At 48.8% G+C, this 23,251-nt stretch overlaps 1 protein-coding gene across 4 annotated transcripts in view; it reads left to right on the forward strand.

Annotated features, from left to right (window-relative positions):
* The first annotated feature begins 119 nt into the window (after positions 1 to 119).
* KDM2B (lysine demethylase 2B) overlaps positions 120 to 23,251 on the forward strand; it is a 158,146-nt gene continuing 135,014 nt past the window's right edge. For all 4 annotated transcript variants that reach the window (XR_011385264.2, XR_016227101.1, XM_070066159.2 and 1 more), the window contains exons 1-2: positions 120 to 324; positions 2,078 to 2,218. Coding sequence is in view for 2 of the 4 variants with exons in the window: in XM_070066159.2 (XP_069922260.1) it covers positions 2,078 to 2,218 (141 nt within the window). In the remaining 2 variants the exon portion in view is untranslated. The remainder of the gene's footprint in view (positions 325 to 2,077; positions 2,219 to 23,251) is intronic.

Raw genomic sequence — 23,251 nt, forward strand, 5'->3', positions numbered from 1 at the left:
CCGGCCGCCCCAGGCTCATTTGCATGCGTCCCGCCCGCCCGCCCCGCCCGCGACGAGGTGGGCGGGTCTGCGGGCGCCACGTGACTCTTCCTCCTCCGACGGCTCCGCCTGCCGTCTCTGGCGCGCCCTCGCCTCTTCCTGGAATCGCCTCACGGCCGCAGGCCTCGCCGCGCCCGCGCTCCCGCTCCAGGTCCCGGCGCCTCCTGTCTCCGCAGCTGCTCCGATGGCTCTGCTCCCGGAGCTCGGACGCCGGGGCCGGGCCGCCTGAGGTCACCTCTGGGCGCCTCCCGAGGCCCAGTTCCCCCTTGGAACAGGTGGCGCAAGGTCTGTAGGGAAAAGAGCAGGCTGCGGTCTCGAGTTCATTCAGTCAGAAATTGTGGAGCGCCTCCGGGGAGCCCGCGCTGTTGCCGGCGCCGAGGGCAGGCCGGATGGCGTGCATTCTAGCGGGAGGGACAGACACCGATGAGTGGATGGCGGTAGCGTAGAAGGCAGGAAGCGAAGAAGCTGTGGGAGACGCGGGTTCGAGGCGCCGGGCGGCGCGGGGGCTGCGAGTTTCCGTCAGAACGCCCGGGGCAGAGGCTCTGACGCGGGTCTAGCGGGCCGATCGATGCTCGGTGAACTTTTTTTTTTTTTAACCTGTGGACTCCTCACACTCATCCCGCGCTTGTTTTCTGAGCACCCACGCGGTTGAGGGGTTATAGGAGAAAGGCCATTTTTATAGAATCTGTTTTAGTCGTGTGTGGGGAGGGTCAGACGATAAATAAGATGGCCCCATCATCCTTGGCTGATGGGGTCACGTTTGAGGGGAGACTCGAGCCAGCGATGCAAGGAGCCAGCTTTCCAGGAGGGAAGGGAGCTGCACATGCAGAGACCCTCGGGGTGGGGGTGGGGGGCGGACCGGACCGTGAGTGTGTGTGTGGCTGCTGGAACATTCGAAGGCCAACATTGCAGTACTGAACAGGGAGCAGAGTACTGGGCCAGCAACTGACCCGAATACTGCCGGTTTCACAGCTCTACCCCTACCACTCCACCACCACTTGGCACATACCCTTCGTTCAGTAAATACTGGTTAAATGAAAAATGTGAGAAGAATGAATGACGAGCGAGCCCACGGTTCAGTCCCAAGCGTATGGCTTACCAGGTCCGCGATGTGACATTTGACTGTTGTCACCACTGGAGGGCGCCCCTCCACCCGACTACATTGTGGGATACACCTGAGGGCCCCCTCCTTAGAAAAAAGTTTTGGGATTCCTCCAGAGGCCTTTCCTGGCCTTTTATTGAAGATTAGGAGCTTGAAATCTCAAACCATTGGGCTTACCCTTGTGCTGGCCTTTGACTTGTTACTTTTCACTTACCATCATCTGTCTCAGGTCAAGTTCGAGGGCACTGCAAAAAGTTCATGGAAAATGGAACTGGGTTCATTTTGGTGCAGAAAAACTTTGCAATGTGTGCATTTTCCATGAACTTTTTCAAGACTCCTCCTATCCCCAGGAAAATCTTACATCAGGATCCATCACCTACCCTCGATTTCTTGCCTTTGTAGCTGTGATCACTGCAGTGTTTGAAGTCATCTAGCTGTTTGTCCGTGTCCCCCACGAGCAGATGAACATCCTGAGAGCTGAGTTCGTGTCTGTTTAAATCACTCCAGGGCTTCCCAATAGAAATACTTTAAATCAGTACAGTAATGATGTGTCCTTGGTTCTGAGAACTACCCGGCTCAGGACTGGATGTATAATGTGTGTTTGGAGACAGTTCTGGAGGAGAAAGCTGTGACAGAGATTTGCTAATTTAGGAGGAATGAAGGGATCTGGGAGTGGCAACCAGAAGGGGGCTTTAGGTGGGGGTGGTTTCCTTTTTCCAGCTCCTACATTGTGCCCCTCCCCCTTTCCTAATCCTCTAGGGTTTGAAGCCAACCCCCACCCCCTTGTATACAGATCAGAAATCTTGGGGGTGGTGGCTTTGGAAATCCCTGCTTCCCTCCCTGGGTCCTGGAGGGCTGAAGGAACCACAGTTAGTAAATTTCCCTACCTTTGTTATCAGCTGGGACCCTGAGACTCACCAAACCAATATTTAACAGATGGAGAAACTGAGGCCCCAGAGAGAAAGCACATTGCCAAAAGACACAAAGCCAGCCAGTGGAGAATCAGGATTGGAACCCAGGCTCCCAATTTCCGCAGTGCCTCTCAGCACCACGTGTGGCTCCCCTGATAGCCAGGAGGTATGCTCTCAGCCTTTTTGGGTTTATACTAAAGTCAAATATAAGTTTTTCAGTGATGTGCATGAGAGTGTAGAGATGCTACTGAAAGGACTGTGGCAACATGGTCCACGGTAGCCAATGGCCATAGCCCAGGGTGGACCAAAGCTAACCGGGCTGTGTCGGTAGATGGCAAGCTCCCCATTACATGGGATGAAAGTAAGAGTTAACAGTTAAGTTCTTACTAACGACAGGCACTATTCTAAGTATGTAATTACAGCAAATACATAAAAGCACGTATTAAATGTATTACATTTAGGACTTCTTTACAACAACTCCATGGTATTTTTTTAGCCAAAGCCCTTGTCACAGAAAGAGCTTTGAAATAAAAGGCTTTGTTCAGGCATTATAGATACTAGCCAGAAATGGACAGGTTCCCATAACTCCTAGCAACAGGGCCAGCTAGCAGTTGGAAGAATGCTTGACACAGAGGTGATAGCATTTAAAATGAAAATTTGGGGAAGAAAAGCATCTGTGTACTTGGGTCCTTCCTTGGCTGTAGATAAGAGGGCCTGTACCCTTGAGAAGTATTTATTCCTGCTGGGTGTCCTGTTGTGAGCAGGTTGCATACAGTGGGTCCTGATGGGATTTGAGTTCATATTTTAACATATGCAGGAATGTTAACTGGTTAATCTCACCCATCTCTCCTCATCTCTTAACTTCATTTCCTTATGATTAAATGTAGAGCATCACACTTTTTCTTACTGATATCAATATCGCCATTTTACAGATGAGAAAAATGAGGCACAGGTAAGTCATTATAGGACAGAATTTTTAGCCCTGTTGCTAGGTGGGTCTCCAGGATCATGGGCTTTACCACCCCTGTTCCAGTCATCCCTATGCCCTGTATCAGAATCTCCACAGGTAGGTTATTCAAATGGTGTTGTGAGAGCCCACCCAAGCAGTTTTCTTTTAGCAGGTTCTTGGGTAAAGTTTGAGAACCGCAGAACTAGGCAGTCTTTAGTCTGTAAGTATTTGTAGTCTTTTGCAGTGCCTAAGGTTGGCTGCTCAATCCTAGTGTGACGTGGGGCAAAGTACTTGACCTCTCTGAGCCCCCAGTCCTCTTAGGAAAAATGAGCTATTACAAACACCTACTCAGGGGTCCTGATCCTGGACACTCAGTCTTTCCCCAAAGGTTGTCAGGCAGGTAAATATTACATCCAGCTAAAGGGGAACCCCTCAGCCCTGTCCTGTGCTATAAGCCCGCGAAGAAGTCACCAGTTTCATTTCAGTTCAGAAAGAGAACACTTTGTGAGAGCTCATCATGGTTGCTTGCGTCTGTTTATCCTCCCTCCTTCCTCCTCTCCCCACCACCTACGCCTTCCCCTCTGGTGTCTCTGAGGCTTAGAACCCCAAAATTAATACTAAAAAGAGCCACCATTTCTTAAGTTCATGCCTTTACAGAACAGAGTTTTACTGATGATGGGAAGCTCACTCTTTCTAGAAGCCAGGCGTGTCTATTGCTTATTTCTAGTAGTAGCTTGAAAGTTGGCCTTCTATGGACCTGGGCCCTCTGTGTGTCACAGAGAATGCGTGCAGTCTCTCTGCTGGCCAGCTGGTGCCAGCTCCACTGTCATCCAGAAGGCAGCCTTAGTGAGTGATGGTTTTCATGGTCAAAGAATTGGGGGAAGGAAGCTGGAAACAAAACTGGACACTGTCAGGAGACTGGTTTCAAAATTCAGAATTGGGGTTGGTAGACTCCGGTGTTGGTCTCAAAGTGACTTGGGGCCTGGAGCTCAGAGACCTTTGCTGGGGCACTCACGCTGCCTCGCTGGTGCCTGCTTCCTGGGCATCAGGGCTCACTTTTCCCCCAGGCTGAGCCATTGCTGGGTCTGTGTGTTTTGTGCCCGTCTTTCCTTTTATGGGTTGTTCTTTTTGTGTTCTGGGTGAAAAATCTTTGCCAGCCTCAAGATATTTGCCTGTCTTTGTTTTTGAAAGCTTTTCATGGGCCGGTGCTGTGGCTCAATAGGCTAATCCTACGCCTGCGGCGCCGGCACCCCAGGTTCTAGTCCCGGTCGGGGCGCTGGATTCTGTTCCAGTTGCTCCTCTTCCAGTCCAGCTCTCTGCTGTGGCCTGGTAGTGAAGTGGAGGATGGCCCAAGTCCTTGGGCCCTGCACCCACATGGGAGACCAGGAGAAGCACCTGGCTCCTGGCTTCGGATCAGGCAGTGGCCATTGCGGGGTGAACCAATGGTAAAGGAAGACCTTTCTCTCTCTCACTGTCCACTCTGCCTGTCAAAACAAAACAAAACAAAACAACAACAATAACAACAAAAAAAAAAAAAACAAGCTTTCCAGTTTCTACTTGAGTGTTAAGGTCTGTGATCCATCTCACATTCAATAAAAAAAAAAAAAAGATAGAACTATTTATTTATTTATTTATTTGAAAGGCAGAGAGAGAGAGAGAGAGAGAAGTCTTTCATTGGCTGGTTCACTCCCCAGATAGCTGCAATGGCCAGGGCTGGGCCAGGCCAGAACCAGGAGCTTCATCCCAGCCCCCACACTAATTTTTTAAAAATATTTAATTATTTATTTGAAAGGCAGAGTGACAGAGAGGCAGAGATAGGAAGAGCTCTTCCAGGGACCAGTGATGTGGCACAGCAGGCTAACCTGCCACCTTCAATGCCAACATCTCATATGGGCACTGGTTCCAGTGCTGGCTGCTCCATTTCAGATCCAGCTCTCTAATAATGTCTGGGAAAGCAGTGGAAGCTGACCCAAGTCCCTAGGCCCCTGAACCCATGTAGGAGACCTGGATAGAGTTCTAGCATCCTGGATTGGGCCTGGCCATGCCATGGCCCTCATGGCCATTTGAGGAGTAAAACAGCAGATGGAAGATCTCTCCCTTTCTATAACTCTGCCTTTCAAATAAATAAATAAATCAGGGCCGGCGCTGTGGCTCACTTGGTTAATCCTCCGCCTGCGGCGTTAGCATCCCGTATGGGTGCCGGTTCTGGTCCCGGTTGCTCCTCTTCCAGTCCAGCTCTCTGCTGTGGCCTGGGAGGGCAGTGGAGGATGGCCAAAGTGCTTGGGCCCCTGCACCCACATGGGAGATCAAGAAGAGCCACCTGGCTCCTGGCTTCGGATTGGTGCAGTTCCGGCCATGGTGGCCATTTGGGGAGTGAACCAACAGAAGGAAGACCTTTCTTTCTGTCTCTCTCTCTCACTAACTCTACTTGTCAAATAATAAATAAATAATAAATCTTTAGAAAAAATAAAGAAAAAGTGAGCTCTTCCATTCACTGGTTGGTTTCCCAAATGGCTGCCATGGCCGGTGCTAGTCCAGGTCAAAGCTTGGAAATCCATTTGGGTCTTCCATGTGGGTGGCAGGGGCTCATACACTTGGGCCATCTTCTGCTGCTTTTCCAGACACATTAGCAGGGAGTTGCATTGGAAGCAGAGCAGCCTGGACTTGAACTGGTGTTTCAATATAGGGCACTGATGTCACAAATGGCATGCCACAACACTGGCCCCCTCATACTTATTTTTGAGTGACTTAAGTTTTCTCCGTGAAAATGCATGAATTTTTTGTAAAAAAAAAAAAAAAAAAAAGGAGAGAACTTCAAAAAAATTCAAGGAAACATGGAATTAAAACTTAAGGTTGGGGCAGGTAATTAGCACAGCAGTTAAGATATGTCACTTGGGGAGCCGGCACTGTTGCACAGCAGGTTAAAGCCCTAGCCTGCAGTGCCAGCATCCCATATGGGCTCCAGTTCGAGTCCTGGCTGCTCTACTGATCCCAGCTCTCTGCTATGGCCTGGGCAAGTAGTGGAGGATGGCCCAAGTCCTTGGGGCCCTGTACCCGTATGGAAGACCAGGAGGAAGCACCTGGCTTCAGATTGGCGCAGTGCGCCAGCTGTAGCAGCCATTTGGGGGGTGAACCAACTGAAGGAAGACCTTTCTCTCTCTCTCTCTCTCACTCTCACTGTCTAACTCTGCCTGTCAAAAAAAAAAAAAAAAAAAAAAAATAGAAAGAAAAGAAAAAAAGAACCAGTGGAATGGAAGACCTTTCTCTAACTCTGGCTCTACCTATTTCTGTAACTCTGTCTTTCAAATAAATAAAATAAATCTCAAAAAAAAAAAACCCCCCCCCCAAAAAAAAAAAAAAAACAACTCTGTAATGCTAGAGAACTTTAAAAAAAAAAAGAAAGAAAAGATGTTGCTTGGGACACCTGCATCTTATATATGAGTGCAGAGTTAGAGCCTGGCTGTTTTTCTGATTTCAGCTGTATGCTCATGTGTACCCTGGGAACCAGAAGGTGATGCTTAAGTGCTAGGGGCTTGCCACCCAGATGGGAGACCCTGATGTAGTTTCAGACCCCTGGCTTCTGCTTGGCTCAGTCCTTGCTGTTGTGGGCATTTGGGGATTGAACCAGCAGATGGGAGATCTTTCATTCTTCACCTGTTCCTGCCTTTCAAATAAATCAGTAAATAAAAATTTTAAAAGGTAAGTTAACTTAGGCACAAATTTTAAATTTATTTATTTATTTGAAAGGCAGAGTTACAGAGAAGGAGGAGACACAGAGAGATATCCCATCAGTGGTTCACGCCTCAAGTGGCCACAGTGGCTGGGACTGGACCTGGCTGAAGCCAGGAGCCAGATGCTTCATCTTGGTCTCCCACGTGGGTGCAAGGGCCATCTTCTGCTTTCCTGGGCACGTTAACTAGGAGCTGGCTCAGAAGTGGAGCAGCCAGGACTGGTACCCACGTGGGATATTGACACTGCAAGCTGCAGCTTAACCCACTGAGCCACAGTGCTAGCCCCACAGAATGTTTTAAAATTTGTATATATTGGCCGGCGCTTCGGCTCACTAGGCTAATCCTCCGCCTTGTGGCGCCGGCACACCGGGTTCTAGTCCCGGTCGGGGCGCCGGATTCTGTCCCGGTTGCCCCTCTTCCAGGCCAGCTCTCTGCTGTGGCCCAGGAAGGCAGTGGAGGATGGCCCAAGTGCTTGGGCCCTGCACCCCATGGGAGACCAGGAGAAGTACCTGGCTCCTGCCATCGGATCAGCGCGGTGCGCCGGCTGCGGTGGCCATTGGAGGGTGAACCAACGGCAAAGGAAGACCTTTCTCCCTGTCTCTCTCTCACTGTCCACTCTGTCTGTCAAAAAAAAAAAAAAAAAAACAAAACAAATTTGTATATATGGTGTCTTCATAAGGTTTGTGGAAAGTGTGTATTATGAAAAAATATGAGTCAAAAAATTTTTACACCAAAATAAAATTATTTTTAAAAAACTTTTATTTATTTGAGAGGCAGAAACAGAATTCCTATCTGCTGGTTCCCTCCCCATATAACCTACAGTGGCCTAGGACTGGGTCAGAGACAGGAAGTAAGAACTTAGTCCAGGTCTGCTTTGTGGGTAGCAGGGACCCCAACCATTTGAGCCATCATTGCTGACCTCCGTGGTCTGCACTAGCAGGAAGCTGGAGTCAGGAATGGAGCCACATCAAACCCAGCAGTTGAATGTTGGATGTGAGTGTCTCAACTACCAGGTCAAACACCTGCCCCGATAATCTCTCACTTCCACTTTCCCCAAACTTCTTGAAGTACCTTCCTACGTGAGAGTCTTTGTCTAAGTATCCTACTCTTATGCCAGTATGTACTGTCTTGATTTACCCTGGCTTTAAAATTAGTCTTAAAGTCTGGTAGAGGTAAGATCTTTCAATTTTATTCCTTTTGAAGTTTGAATATTTGAATTTGAATATTTGAATGTTGGTTTCGCTATTTGAAGTCTTTTATGTCTTTATATGTATTTTGAAGTAAAATATTGAGATAACTTTTGTCAGGGCATAGATGACAAGGGGAATTGCTGCATCCCTCAAAGGGGCAGGTGTTGGTGGGTTTAAACGTCTTCCCTGGGCAGGTGTTTTGTGCAGTAGTTGAGACGACGCTTGGACACCCACATCCCTTATAGGAGTACCTAGGTTCAAGTCTTTCCTCTGGTTCTAATCCAGCTTCCTGCTAACGTGCAGCCTGGGAGACAGCAGGTGATGGCACAAGTACACGGGTCCCTGCCACCCAGTGGGAGATGTGGCTCTTGGCTTCAACCTGGCCCAGCTCTGGCTGTGTGTGCATTTGGGGACTGAGCCAGCAGATGGAAAGTCTCTGTGTCTTTCTGTCTCTGCCCTTTCACATAAAAACAAATAAATAAATAAGAGTTACAATCAAAGTTAGTCTGTCAGGAAAGCCTAACCAACCAGGACACACTATAAATTAAACACCTGTGATCAGAGAGGACTGCTATAGGTTCAATTAGGTCCCTTCAAAAAGATGTTTTGAAGTCCTAACCTTCAGTGCCCAGAAGGTGACCTTATTTGGGAATAGGGTCTTTATGGTGGGGGGGTGGGAGGTCAAGTTAAAATGAGGTCATTGGGGTGGGCCATAGCCCAGTTTGAATGATGTTCTCATGAAAAGGGGCTGTTTGGACACACAGCACAGAGGGAAGATGGAGGAGGAGATGGCTGTCTATGAGCCCCAGACCACAGGAGGCTCCCAGAAGCTGAGAGAAGAACCTGGGAAAGTCCTCCCTTAGAGCCTGTGAAATGGGGATGGTTCTAGTGACAGTGATTTCAGAATTCTGAGCCCCCAGATTGGAATACTTTATCATAGCAGTCCCAAGAAACAAATACAAGGACCCTACAGTAACTTGGGGTGGGGTCTTTAGGCTGCCTAGGAAGCTGAGATTCCAGGGGCTGATGAAGAAACTGCAAGTCAGGATAGGAACAGAGGTGAGAAAAATCACACAGGCTTTGGAGCTAGGCACACTTGGATTAGAATCACAGGTTTGTCAACTTGTAACTGTGTCACTTGTAGCAAGCAACCCAACCTCTCTGATCCCCTCTGCTGAGTGGGAATGGTAATATCCCTGGACAAGAAGAATTGCTTTGTGTTCTTTTTTTTTTTTTTTTTTTTTTTTTTTTTTTTTTTTGACAGGCAGAGTGGACAGTGAGAGAGAGAGACAGAGAGAAAGGTCTTCCTTTGCCGTTGGTTCACCCTCCAATGGCCGCCGTGGCCGGCGCGCTGCGGCCGGCGCACCGCGGCCGGCGCACCGCGCTGATCCGATGGCAGGAACCAGGAGTCAGGTGCTTTTCCTGGTCTCCCATGGGGTGCAGGGCCCAAGCACCCGGGCCACCCTCCACTGCACTCCCTGGCCACAGCAGAGAGCTGGCCTGGAAGAGGGGCAACCAGGACAGAATCCGGTGCCCCGACCGGGACTAGAACCCGGTGTGCCGGCGCCGCTAGGCGGAGGATTAGCCTAGTGAGCCACGGCGCCGGCCTGCTTTGTGTTCTTGAAGAAACTTTTGTCTGTCAGTTAGCTCAACAGTCAATAAAGGGGTCCAGCGTTGTGGCAGGGCTGGTTAAGCTGTTGCTTATGATGCAGGGATCTCGTAAAGGTGCCGGTTCACATCCTGGCTGCTCCACTTCCGATCCAGCTCCTTGTGTGCATGAGAGAGCAGCAGAAGATGGCCTGGGTCTTTGGGTGTCTGCTGCCCACATGGGAGTCTCACATGGGGCTCCTGGCTTCAGCCTGGCCTGGCCCTGAACCATTGGGGAGTGGGCCAGTGAAGGGAAGATTTCTGTGTCTCTTCCTCTTTCTATAATCCCTCCCATTAGTCAATCTGTGCAGGAAACCAGCTGAACGGGCAGCTGCAGGGGTTGGCCTCCCTGTGATCCACAGCAAAACCAGGGAAGGGAAAATGATGTATTTGAGAGAAAAGAAGCCTAGGTTCAACACTGGAGAGTGGGGTCTGTGTATTCTCTCCGAGCCTCAGTTTCCTATGTAGAAAATGGACGTAACGATAGCCCCTACCCTTAGCATAGTAAACAGGGCAGCACGTATCAACAGCCCTGTGCCACACACACAGGAGGGAGGTGATTATCTGTGGCGTTAGCTGTTTCCTGCTCAGGGGATGAAAGGCTCAAAGAGGACAGAGGCCCAGAACAAATTCAAGGTCCAGGTATGGCACTCATGCTGCTAATATTTTTGTCTCAGAGATGTGTCCATCTGTCCTCTGTCCATTCTGAGCTGGTGAGTCTGTCAGCCTCCTTTTAGAAGTCCTGAGTCAGGGCTGGCCACAGGGTAGTTGGAAGTTTTGTCTCCACGACAACCCTTCAGAGTGGTTGGAAGTTTGATTGGAAGTTTGAAATCTCCAAGGATTTCAAATCCACTGAATTTTTTAGTTGGTGTCTCTGCCTCCAACTGCTGCTGCCAAACTTTCCTTGCCTCCCCCTGCCTGGGGCTGAGCCATTTCCAGGATCTCGCTTTGTATAATTAAAAAGAAAAATAGAACAGCCGATGTTGCCAAACATGTATTTAAAGTGACACCCTGAGTTCAGAGAGTGAAAAATAAAAACGTTTAAGGTTTAGATTAAAAGTCTCCACGCTCAGCTGTCTCCTGACCCTGGGATTTCTCTGCAGCCCGGCTGCCTTTAATCCCCTGCCCTGGCTCATAAAAGCCCTTTAGACTGAGGGCATTTATTTCCCAGAGAACTGTTCCAGCTTAATCACATAAAACGCCCAGCATCCCGGGAACAGCCTGTCGAGTGCAGTGTGGCTGAGTGAGGCCCCAGGGAAGATAGGGAAATTGGAGGCTGATCACTCTTGGAGTCACCCCTAGTGGCTTTCCTTCACTGGGCCCTTCCCCCACCACATCCAATCTATCCACAAGTCCAGTCAGTTCAGGCCCTTTAGCTTTCCTTAAAAATCTGAGACCTTCCCTCCTGTTTCCCATTTTCCATCTTCCCTAGGCTGCCATCACTGCTGCCCAGGTGTCTGCAGTAGCCTGCCCCAGTCTCTGCTCTACTCTTTTGTGTTTATTTGAGAGACATAGAAAGCTCCCATCTGCTGGCTTATTCCTCAGATGCCCACAAAGGCCTTTGACAGGCTCAAGTTGGGAGCCAGGAATGGCAGAAACCCAAGTGTTTGAGCCATCAGCTGCTGTTCCCCAGGGTGTGTATGAGCAGGAAGCTGGAGTCAGGAGCCAGAGGTGAGTATTGAACCCAGATACTCTGATGTGATTTGAGTATCTTAGCTGGTAGGCCAAACTCCCACTTCTGCTTCTAGTCTTGATCCTCCTAAAACCTATTCTGTGTCAGCGACTGGAAGAAACGTTCAAAACCATAAAATTGGCAGTGTGGGGGCCATGGAGTTTGCAGTGTTTGGCTCAGTGGTTAAGATGCCACCATCCTGGCCAGCGCCGTGGCTCAATAGGCTAATCCTCCGCCTTGCGGCGCCGGCACAACGGGTTCTAGTCCCGGTCGGGGCGCCGGATTCTTTCCTGGTTGCCCCTCTTCCAGGCCAGCTCTCTGCTGTGGCCCAGGAAGGCAGTAGAGGATGGCCCAAGTGCTTGGGCCCTGTACCCCATGGGAGACCAGGAGAAGCACCTGGCTCCTGCCATCGGATCAGCGCAGTGCGCCGGCTGCAGTGTGCTGGCCACAGCGGCCATTGGAGGGTGAACCAACGGCAAAAGGAAGACCTTTCTCTCTGTCTCTTTCTCTCACTGTCCACTCTGCCTGTCAAAAAAAAAAAAAAAAAAAAAAAAAAGCCACCATCCTTTATTGCAGTGCTGCTGTGGTTTGGGTCCTGGATCCTCCAGTTCAGATCCAGCTTCCTGCTAATGTGCATCCTGGTTTTAGGGCAGGGGCAGGGGCGGAGGGAGGCACAGGTGATGGCTCAAGTAGTTGGTTTCCTGTCAGCCACATGGGAGACCTGGATTGGGTTCTGGGCTCCTGGATTTGGCCTGGCCATTGCAGGCATTTGGGGACATGGACCAGTGGTTGGAAGATCTCTGTCTCTGCCTTTCAAATAAATAAAAATTTTTAAAAAAGAAACTCTAAGCCTGATCCTGTCCCTTCCCTAATTGTGGCCGGCCGCTGTTGCTGTTGTAACGAATCACCATAAATGTCGTGCCTTAAAATAACACACGCTTATTCTCCTACAGTTCTAGAGCCCAGAGGCCCAAAATGGATTGTCAGGGGCTCAAATGAAGGCAGTGGCAGGGCTGGTTCCTTCAGGAGCCTCTGAGGACAAAACCCATTTCCCCACCTTCTTCACTTTCTAGTGGCTGCCAGTCTTCTTTGGCTTCTGGGCCCCTCCTGCATCTTCACCCCAATCCCTACTTCCATGGTCACATCTCCTGTCTGATGCACCTGTTTACCTCTTTCAAGGGCCCTCTGGATGATATTGGGCCCACCTGTGGCCCAGGATAGTCTCCCCCTCTCAAAATCCTTGACTTCATCACATCTGTGAAGTTCCTTCCATATAGGGTCACATAGTCAGAGGTTCCAGGTTTTACAACCTGGACATCTTTAGGGGTCATGATCAGTCTTCTGTGTTGTACTTTGCATGTGAGTTAGGGTAACATCTCCCCGCATGACTCGGAAGCCTGGGATCTGGCCCCTTCTGCCTCCCCTTGCCCAGGAGCTCTGCTTGCTGCTGGCTGTTCTTTCCACAGGTCACATCCATTCTTGCTGCAAGACCTCTGTGTGGGCTGTCCCTTCCACCTGAAAAGCTCTCCCCTTTGACATCCCATGGCTGGTGCTGTAGATGCTCCACACTCATAGGTTGGAGCATAAGCCCCAAAGTGAGAGGATTGGATCTTGGGTCATACAGGCAGAGCCCTCATGTGTGGAATTCATTCCTTAGAAAAGAGGCCCCCGAGACCCCTCCTACCTTCCAGCGTCTGTGAACCAGGAAGTGAGTCCTCACCAGACTCATCTGTCAGTACTAGAGGATGGAGGATTTCTCTGTGTCTCTCTCTGCCTTTTTTTTTTTTTTTTTTTTTTTAAGATTTTATATATTTATTGGGGAGGTAGAGTTACAGACAGTGAGAGAGACAAAGGTCTTCCTTCCGTTGGTTTACTCCCCAAATGGCCACAATGGCCGGAGCTGCGCCAATCCGAAGCCAGGAGCCAACTGCTTTTTCCAAGTCTCCCATGTGGGTGCAGGGGCCAAGCATTTGGGCCATCCTTCACTGCTTTCCCAGGCCACAGCAGAGAGCTGGATCAGGATAGGAGCAGCCGGGACTAGAACCAGCACCCAAATAGGATAACAGTGCCACAGGTGGAGGATTAACCTACTCTGCCATGGTGCCGGCCCCCCCTTTTAATATTTATTTGAAATATTTATTTATTAGAATCTGGTTTACTTCCCAAATGCCTGAATGCTACCCGATTTTTAAAAAAATGTTGTTTCCCTGTTGTTTCTTTTCCTCATTAGAATATCAGCAAATGAGAGAACTGTTTTGTCCAGTGTTGTATCGCAGTGACTAGCGCATGGTAGATCCTTAATCAGTGCTTGTTCATGCATGGAAGCATGGTCTGTATTTTCAGTTTGTTCTCTGCATTGAAGTGTTGAGGGTCCAGGATCATGACAGGGGAGGTCAGAAAGGCAGGTGTGTGCAACATTTGAGGATGTTGTGTGTGCCAGGCTTCATGCTGGTACTTCCATCATGTAATTCAGGATTTATTAAACATCTACTGCATGTAGGCCTGGTGTAAGTAATATATCCATGCATTATTTGTACAACTCAAGAAGCATTTATTGAGTGCCTACTGAATGCTAGACTTAGAGCTTATTAGTCAATGCAATGTATATTTATCAAACATCTATACTGGATACAGTTGCTGAAATATGTGCTCGGGTACCTGGCCCTTCAATAAATACATGAATGAATGAGTGCCCTCAAGAAGCCCCCAGTTCTCCTGTTGAAATGGCCTGTAAATAAATAACTCTGATGCACAAAGATAGGGCTATAATGTGGGTGTGTTCTGAGCAGAGAGGCCCCTTATCACCTTGTACTGCCAGGCACCTTTCTCCGAGCCTTATCTTCTCACCTGGGAACCAGGTTTTTGAAGACGCCAAACTGGTCCCTCATTCACCTGCCTGTCCTTCCTCTGGCACCCTGGGAGGAGTTTGCCTGAGCACACGCTTAGGCAATGCCTGATCACTACTGCTTCTACCCAGGGGCCATTCATTCATTCATTCACCAGGCAAGACTGCAGCAGACTGGCTCTTATGCTGCTGCGGGTGAGCTGGAAGCTTGACTGCTGACTCTCCAGCTGTAGAATGAAGGATTGGACCCTTCCTCCTTGGTAGTCCCTTGCTTGGGCTTCTGTAATGGCCAGTTAATTCTTTAGAGAGAACACATTCTATTGTAGAAATTCAGACAATACACAGAAATCATTAAAGACTCAAGTTCTCAGCACAGTCACAAAGCTTTCCATCATGTGACGTTTTCCCTCCTTTCTCTTTTTTTTTTTTTTTAAATTTATTTACTTATGTGTTTATTTTGAAAGTCAATGACAAAGGGAGAGGGAGCGATAGAGAAAGAGATCTTTATCCTCTGGTTCACTCCCTAGATGAGATGGCTGCAATGGCCAGGGCTGGGCCAGGCTGAAGCCAGGAGCTTCATTTGGGTCTCCTACATGGGTGGCAGGGGCCCAGACACTTGAACGCCATCTTCGCCTGCATTTCTCAGGCCATTAGCAGAGATCTGGATTGGAAGTGGAGCAACTGGGACACAAACTGGCACCCATATGGGATAACAGTGCAGGCAGCTTTACCTGGTATGCCACAATGGCAGCCTGCCCTTCCTTCTTTTTAATTGTGGTAAAATATACACCACAAAACATACCATTTTACCCATTTTTAAGATTGTATTTCTGTGGCATTAAGTACATTCACATTGTTGTGAAACCATAACCACCATACTTTTTTTCTTTTTTAATGAAAATATATACTCATTGTCTTCTGCTGTGGTCTTGCCAGTTCAGGATATTGACAAAGGTGACAGTGTGCCAATTTACAAGTAGTGAGTGTCAACTGAAAAACAGAGGGGTGGGTGTTGTGGCACAGTGGGTAAAGCTGCATCCTATATCATAGTCCCTGGAATTGAATCCTGCTTCTTTCTATGTAGCTTCCTGCTAAAGTTCCTGGGAGGCTGCAGATGATGGCCCAGGTACTTGGATCTCTGTCACCAGGTTGGAGACCCTGATGAAGTTTCTGGCTCCTGGCTCTGGCCTGGCCTAGCCCCAATAAATAAAATCTTTAAAACTGTTAAAACAATAAAAATTTTAAAAAGATTTATTTATTTGTTTGAAAGGCTGAGTTATGGAGAGAGGGAGAGACAAAGATCTTCCATCTGCTAGTTCACTCCCCAAATGGTCACAATGGCTGGAGCTAGGTAGATCCAAAGCCAGGAGCCAGGAGCTTCTTCCAGGTTTCCCACATCATTGCAGAGTCCCAAGCACTTGGGCCATCTTCCACTGCTTTCTCAGGTGCATTAGCAGGGATCTGGATCAGAAGTAGAGTAGCTAGGATACAAACTGACACCAATATGAGATTCCAGCGCCTCGGTCAGAGGCTTAGCCTACTATTCCACAGTGCTGGCCCCGAAACAACAAATTTTAGATTATGTTTATTTTGTCACATTAGAAAACAAACAGTGGTGCTCACTTTGGCAGCACATATACTAAAATGGGAATGATATGAAGCTGGCGTCTGGTGCAGTGGTTAAGAGGCTGCTTAGGTTGCCCAAATTCCATTTCCAAGTACCTGAGTTCAGGACCTGGTTCTGCTTCAGATCCTAGCTTCCTGCTAGTGTACACCCTGGGAGGCAGCAGGTGATAACTCAAATCCCAATAAACTAGTCCCATGGAAGCCTTTTAGAGAAAGCAAAAGATCCAAGCTGGCATCTTCTGGTCATTCCCCAACTGTTCACAACAGCCAGGGCTTCACTGAGTCTAAGCCAGGAACTCAGAATTCAATCCAGGTCTCATAGGTGTGGCAGGGTCCCAAGTACCAAGCTATCACCTACTGCTCCCAAGCCAAGCAGGAACTAGAACCCAAAAACTCTATAGGGAATGCAGGCACCCCAATTGGCTCTATTTATTTATTTTTTTGAAAGGCAAAGTTACAGAAAACAAGAGAGACTCAGAGAGAGATCTTTCATTTGCTGGTTCACTTCTACATGGGTGGCAGGGGTCCAAGGACTTGGGCCATCCTTTTTTTTTTTTTTTTTTTTTTTTTTAAAGAAAGCTGTTATTTAATAAATATAAATTCCATAAGTACAACTTTTGGATTATAGCGGTTCTTCTCCCTATACCCGCCCTCCCACCTCTAAACCATCTCACCTTCTACTCCCTCTCCCATCCCATTCTTCATTAAGAGTCATTTTAAATGATCTTTATATACAGAAGATCAACTTTATACTAAGTAAAGATTTCAACAGTTTGCACCTACACAGACACACAAAGTATGAAGTACTGTTTGAAAACTAGTTTTCTTTTTTCTTTCTTTTTTTTTTTTTTGGCAGGCAGTGTGGACAGTGAGAGAGAGACAGAGAGAAAGGTCTTCCTTTGCCGTTGGTTCACCCTCCAATGGCCGCTGTGCTGCGGCTGGCGCACCTCTCTGATCCGATGGCAGGAGCCAGGTGCTTCTCCTGGTCTCCCATGGGGTGCAGGGCCCAAGCACGTGGGCCATCCTCCACTGCACTCCCTGGCCACAGCAGAGAGCTGGCCTGGAAGAGGGGCAACCGGGACAGAATCCGGTGCCCCGACTGGGACTAGAACTCGTTGTGCCGGCGCCACAAGGCGGAGGATTAGCCTAGTGAGCTGCGGCGCCGGGCTGAAGTCTAGTTTTACCATTAATTCTCATAGTACAACATATTTTTTTTTTTTTTTTTTTTTTTTTTTTTTTTTTTTTTTTACAGGCAGAGTGGACAGTGAGAGAGAGACAGAGAGAGAAAGGTCTTCCTTTGCCGCTGGTTCACCCTCCAATGGCCGCCGCTGCAGCCGGCGCACCGCGCTGATCCTGGCAGGAGCCAGGAGCCAGGTGCTTTTCCTGGTCTCCCATGGGGTGCAGGGCCCAAGCACCTGGGCCATCCTCCACTGCACTCCCTGGCCATAGCAGAGAGCTGGCCTGGAAGAGGGGCAACCGGGACAGAATCCGGCGCCCCAACCGGGACTAGAACCCGGTGTGCCGGCGCCGCAAGGTGGAGGATTAGCCTATTGAGCCACGGCGCCGGCCATAGTACAACATATTAAAGACAGAGGCCCTACACGGGGAGCAAGTGCACAGTGACTCCTGTTGATTTAACAACTGACACTCTTATTTATGACGTCAGTGATCACCCGAGGTTCTTGTCATGAGCTGCCAAGGCTATGGAAGCCTCTTGAGTCCACAAACTCTGATATTATCCAGACAAGGCCATAATCAAAGTGGAAGCTCTCTCCTCCCTTCAGAGAAAGGTACCTCCTTCTTTGATGGTCCCCTCTTTCCACTGGGATCTCACTCGCAGAGATCTTTCATGTAGGTCATTTTTTGCCACAGTGTCTTGGCTTTTCATGCCTGAAATGCTCTCATGGGCTTTTTTCCAGATCTGAATGTTGGGCCATCCTTTGCTTCTTTCCCAGGCACATTAGCTGGGAGCTGTATAGGAAGTAGAGCAGTCAGGACTGGTGCCCATATGGGATACTGGCGCCACAGGCTACAGCTTTACCCGCTAAGCTACAGCACCAGCCCCCCAATTCAGCTCTTAACCACTGTACCACATAATTTTATTTATTTATTAAAGATTTATTTATTTGAAAGGCAGAGTTACAGAGAGCCAGAGGCAGAGAGAGAAAGGTCTTCTATCTGCTGGTTCACTCCCCAGATGGCTGCAATGGCCGGAGCTGCGCTGATCTGAAGCCAGGTGCCAGCAGCTTCTTTCAGGTCTCCCAGGCAATGCCAAGGGGGCCCAAGGACTTGGGCCATTTTCCACTACTTTCCCAAGCCACAGCAGAGAGCTGGACTGGGACTCGAACCAGCACCCACATGGGATGCCGACACTGCAGCCTGGGGCTTTAAATCTGCTGTGCCACCGCGCTGGCCCAGCCACATAAGCTTTAGATCATGCTCTGCCTCCTGTGGAGACACACCCCACGAGATTTGTCCACTCTCCTGTTGATGAGCACTTTTGTTGAGCAATTTCGAATATTTTACATTTCACACCATGCTGCTAGGGCTCTGCCCTCTTGGCTGTGCTTCCCAGTGCACTCATACCTGTTTCTTTTTTTTTTTTTTTTTTTTTTTTTGACAGGCAGAGTGGACAGTGAGAGAGACAGAGAGAAAGGTCTTCCTTTGCCGTTGGTTCACCCTCCAATGGCCGCCGCGGCCGGTGCGCTGCGGCCGGCGCACCGCGCTGATCCGATGGCAGGAGCCAGGAGCCAGGTGCTTTTCCTGGTCTCCCATGGGGTGCAGGGCCCAAGCACCTGGGCCATCCTCCACTGCACTCCCTGGCCACAGCAGAGGGCTGGCCTGGAAGAGGGGCAACCGGGACAGAATCCGGCGCCCCGACAGGGACTAGAACCCGGTGTGCCGGCGCCGCAAGGCGGAGGATTAGCCTAGTGAGCCGCGGCGCCGGCCCTCATACCTGTTTCTTTAGAACGTCTCAACCCCTCCTCAGCTAACTACACCCAGGTCACATGGGCCCTCTTTCAGTTCCTTTTGCAAGTGTTCTCCCCAGTCACGAGGCTTCTACATCTGTGAGAAGATGTCCCCAACCTCAGCCTCACTAAGACCTCTTCCCCCAGAGCTTGGCTCTGGGCTCTCCCTCCTTGGAAGTTTTCCTGGACTTCCTCCCCCACACCAGATGAGGTCAGCACTCCCCACTCCCCATTTGTGTTTCATAGCATCATTTACTTTTCCATGTTGTTGCAATGTTCCAGCTATCCATGCAATTACTAGAACACTATCTGTCCCTTCCCCTAAGGTGTAGGCTTCCTGAAGGCAGGGACCACCCACCACTGGTTCCAGCACACAGGCCATTTGTGTTACAACTCTAATAGCTATTCTGTGTTGCAGCCTGTTTTCAAAGTCAGTGCCCACTATTTTCAGCATTTTTTTTTCTTTTTTAAGATTGATATGTTTATTTGAAAGAGAGAGAGGCAAAGAGGGAGATCTTCCATCTGCTGGTTCACTTCCTAGATGGCCTCAAACACCCGGGTATAGACTAGGTCGAATCCAGGAGCCAGGATCTTCTTCTAGATCTTCCACATGGGTGGTAGGGGCTCTGGGCTCAAGCATTTGTGCCATCTTCCCACTGCTTTTCTCAGGCCGTTAGCAGGGAGCTAGATAGGCAGTGGAACAGCTGGGACACGAACCAGCACCCATATGGGATGCTGGCATTGCAGAGAGGCTTTATCTGCTACACCATAATTCTGGCCCCCCTCCTAGCATGCTTTAACACTAATTAACATCCATTGGGGCCAAGATCATGACAGTGTAGACGTGGTCTCTTCCATGGAGTTCACAGATTCAGGTCAGCAGACATTAAGGGAGTCCACTGGACCATGACATAATTTAAGTGCTTAGCAACTGTTTAATTGACTCAGAGGTCCCCTCTAGTCTGAGAATTACTATAATGAGCAATGGTGGCCAGTGTTTACTGAGCACTTATTATATGCCAGGCACCCTGGTTTTTCTGTTTACCATCTCACCCATCCTCACATTCTACCTGGGAGGTTCTGTTTTTACCTCCTTGTCACAGGCAAGGAAACAGCATGAGGAAGGTGACCTCACTTGCTCCAGGTCACAGAGCTGGTGAATGGTACAGATGGGATTTCTTAGCCAGAGCTCCTAACTTGTACTTTCTAGTGTGGCACCGATTTCCCTTGTTTCACTGTGCCGCAGGCCCTAATGGGTATCGATTTGAGCTCCGGCTGCTCCACTTTCAATCCAGCTCCTTGCTAATGTGCCTGGGAAAGCAGTGGAAGACAGCTCAAGTCTCTTGGCCCCTGCACCCATGTGGGAGACACAGATGAGGCTCCTGGCTTCTGCCTGGTCCAGCCATGGCCATTGTGTCCATCTGGGGAGTGAACCAGCAGACAGAAGATATCTCTCACATTTTTAAAAAATTTTATTTATTTATTTGAAAGGCAGAGTTACAGTGAGGCAGGAGAATCTTCCATCTGTTGGTTCACTCCCCAAATGGCTACAATGGCTGGAGCTGAGTTGATCTGAAGCCAGGAGCCAGGAGCTTCTTCCAGGTCCCCGACATGGGGGCAGGGGCCCAAGGACTTGGACCATCTTCTTCTGCTTTCCCATTGCAGTGCCTGGCTTTACCTGTTACACCACAGCTCTGGCCCCCCAAAAACCTCTTTAAGAAAAAGGGGAATGGGGTGGGGAGCATTGTGATGTAGTAGGCTAAGCCTCCGCCTATTGTGCAGAGATCCTATATGGGCACCATTTCGTGTCCTGGCTCCTCTTCTGATCCAGTCCTCAGCTTAAGGTCTGGGAAAGTAGCAGAAGATGGCCCAAGTGCTTGGGCACCTGCACCTGCATGGAATATTGGAAGAAGTTCCTGGCTCCTGGGTTTGGACTGGCCCAGTTCCAGATGTTGCATCCATTTGGGAGTGAACCAGCGGATGGAAGACCTTTCTCTCTGTCTCTCCCTCTCATTCTCTCTATTTCTGCCTCTCAAATAAAAAATCTTAAACAAAAGTTTGTTTTTATTTATTTGAAAGGCAGAGACAGGGATCTCCCATTTGCCAATTTACAAGTATTCTGTCAACTAAAAACCATGCATGAGCGTTGTGGTACAGTGGTTAAGCTGCTGCTTGGGAATTCCCAGTTGCCTCTAACCACTGAGGCTCCAAGCCAGGAGCTGGAGACTCAACCTGAGTGGCAGACACTCGACTGCTTGAGACATTACCTACTGTCTTCCAGGTCGTTCATTTGCAGGAAGCTGGAACTGGAAGTGGAACTGAGACTTGAACGCAGTCATTCTGATATAGGATATGGCTATCCCAAGCTGAGACAGTCACAGAGCTAAATGCTAGTTCCTACTACTACACAGTTTTATGTAATGGACTTGAATACCCTGGGATTTTGGCATTCACAGGGGTCCTGGAGACAAACCCCCACAGATACCTAGGGAAGATGGTTTAGTGGTAATTGCCAGTAGGAGACAGGAAGCAGAAGATATCTAACAGACTCCAAGAGAAGTAAGAGCTTTGAAGGGGAGGAGGGCTGGCAGGACAGAGTGCTGGGGAGGAGGGGATCAGCAAATTCAAAGGCCTGAACTACAAAAAGCAGATTTCATCAAAGAAATCAAAATACAGAGTTCAGCATGCTCAAATGGAAGGAGTGCAGTTGGGGAGGGTTAGGGGGCTGGAGAAACAAGCAGGGCTGTTCTCCCTCAGGCTGTGGAAAGCTGAATTTCCCTGACCACTGCTAGTTATGGTTTTGGAGCCCAGGAGGGCACCTTCACTTAAAAAATCTATTTATTTGAGAGACAGAAAAGGTTGCTACTGCATCCTGGGGTTTGCATTAGTAGGAAGCTGGAATTGGAAGAGGAACCTTGGACATGAACTCAGGCACTCTGTTATGGCCCACCCGTGCCTCTAGCCTGCTGCCCGAAGACACACTGCTAAGAAAAGCCACATGACTCTAACAACCCCCATTCCACAGATGAGAAAACCAAGACTCAGTTTGGGCTTGTTGTCCAGGGTCACATGGCTCATCTCTGCACTCGGGGATTTAGAATGTCCCTTGATGTAAATGCTTCTGTTTGCACAGTGCCTTTGACATGAGGTAATGGGTGTAAAAGCTTTTTTGTAAAGGAGCCACATAAACATGAGGCATTGTTACTAGTTTTGCCGGACTTCTGTTTCCATCCAGGTCCTCACAGCATTCAGGGAGGCCAGGAAGGGGCAAGCATTAAAGGCAGAAGGCCCAGTAGCCTCTCAGAATTCCCTGTGTGCATGCTGGTTCCCTGCGGAGGCACCTCCACATATTATTTTCTGCCAAACACAAAGTTTGTTTCTCAGAAGTTGCAAGATGTGGGCAGTTAAAAAAGAATCAGCTGCATGAACAACTATAAAAACCTCAGCAGCAGCCTGGACACAAAGAGTTTGAATTGTGAACAAAGGGCAGGGTGAGACCTGAAAGTCAATGCTGACACATCCTCTCTCCAGCTGTGAGAGGGGGTCTGAGGCCCCCTGCAGAGGTCATCTGCGGCTGCATCTTCAGGCAGGAAATGCAATTCAATCTCCTCAGTGACGGATTGCCCCTCAAGATTAATGGCACGGTCTCCCAACCCTGGGCTCTGTTCTGACAGATTTCTTTCCTCCCCTCTCTTCTCACTCAGCAAGGTCAGCTGACTCCCCATTTTAAAAGATGAAAACTTTTCTCCAGGAAATTTGCCTCTGAGGGCTCCTTTTAAGGGAGGCAGGGATGCATCCTGTCTTCTGGGTCACATCCAAAGGTGGCACTAGAGGCCTGAGGACTTTTCTAGGCTTTCCATCTGACTACTTCATCTTTCAAAAGAAAAATGTAAAGGGTGTGATCATCCTTGAAAGAGTTAACTGCCAGCCTTCTAGTCCAGTCCCTGGGGGATTGTCAGCCAATGACAACTGAGCATGATGAAGTCATGCTTGGATTTTTAACACCACTGGTCAATACACATGTCTGTCAAGCCAAGGATGCAAGTTTTGAAAGAATCTTTGAACTTTTATGAGTCTCTTCCTGGCATTAACCCCTTAATTAACTCACCTGTTATTTCCAAAGTTCTTTTCCAGTCCTCATACAGGAAGACTGACACTATGAAATGCAGAATTTTAGATAGAAAAGTAAGTCTTCCCAAAAAAGCCAAGGCCTGACAAGTCAATCTTTGTATAATATTGCTTTTCCTTACTCTTTTACTTTAATCCGTAAGAGGCTAAGGAATAAAAAAGATCTTTGGGAACTCCAACAATCACTTTAACAGAACAGTGTGGTCTGTTGCTCCTTAGAATAAAATAAAATTATAGTTTAAATTGGGAAAGTAATATAAAATATAGCAATATTTGATGAAACTTAGAAATTCACAATGGTTGCTAAAAATGCAAATATAGGCCGGTGCCGCGGCTCAATAGGCTAATCCTCCACCTAGCGGCGTCGGCACACCAGGTTCTAGTCTCGGTTGCCCCTCTTCCAGGCCAGCTCTCTGCTGTGGTCCGGGAAGGCAGTGGAGGA

Source organism: Oryctolagus cuniculus, chromosome 21 (assembly GCF_051225735.1).
Source record: "Oryctolagus cuniculus isolate XC-2025 breed Fujian yellow rabbit chromosome 21, ASM5122573v1, whole genome shotgun sequence".
NCBI lineage: Eukaryota > Metazoa > Chordata > Mammalia > Lagomorpha > Leporidae > Oryctolagus > Oryctolagus cuniculus.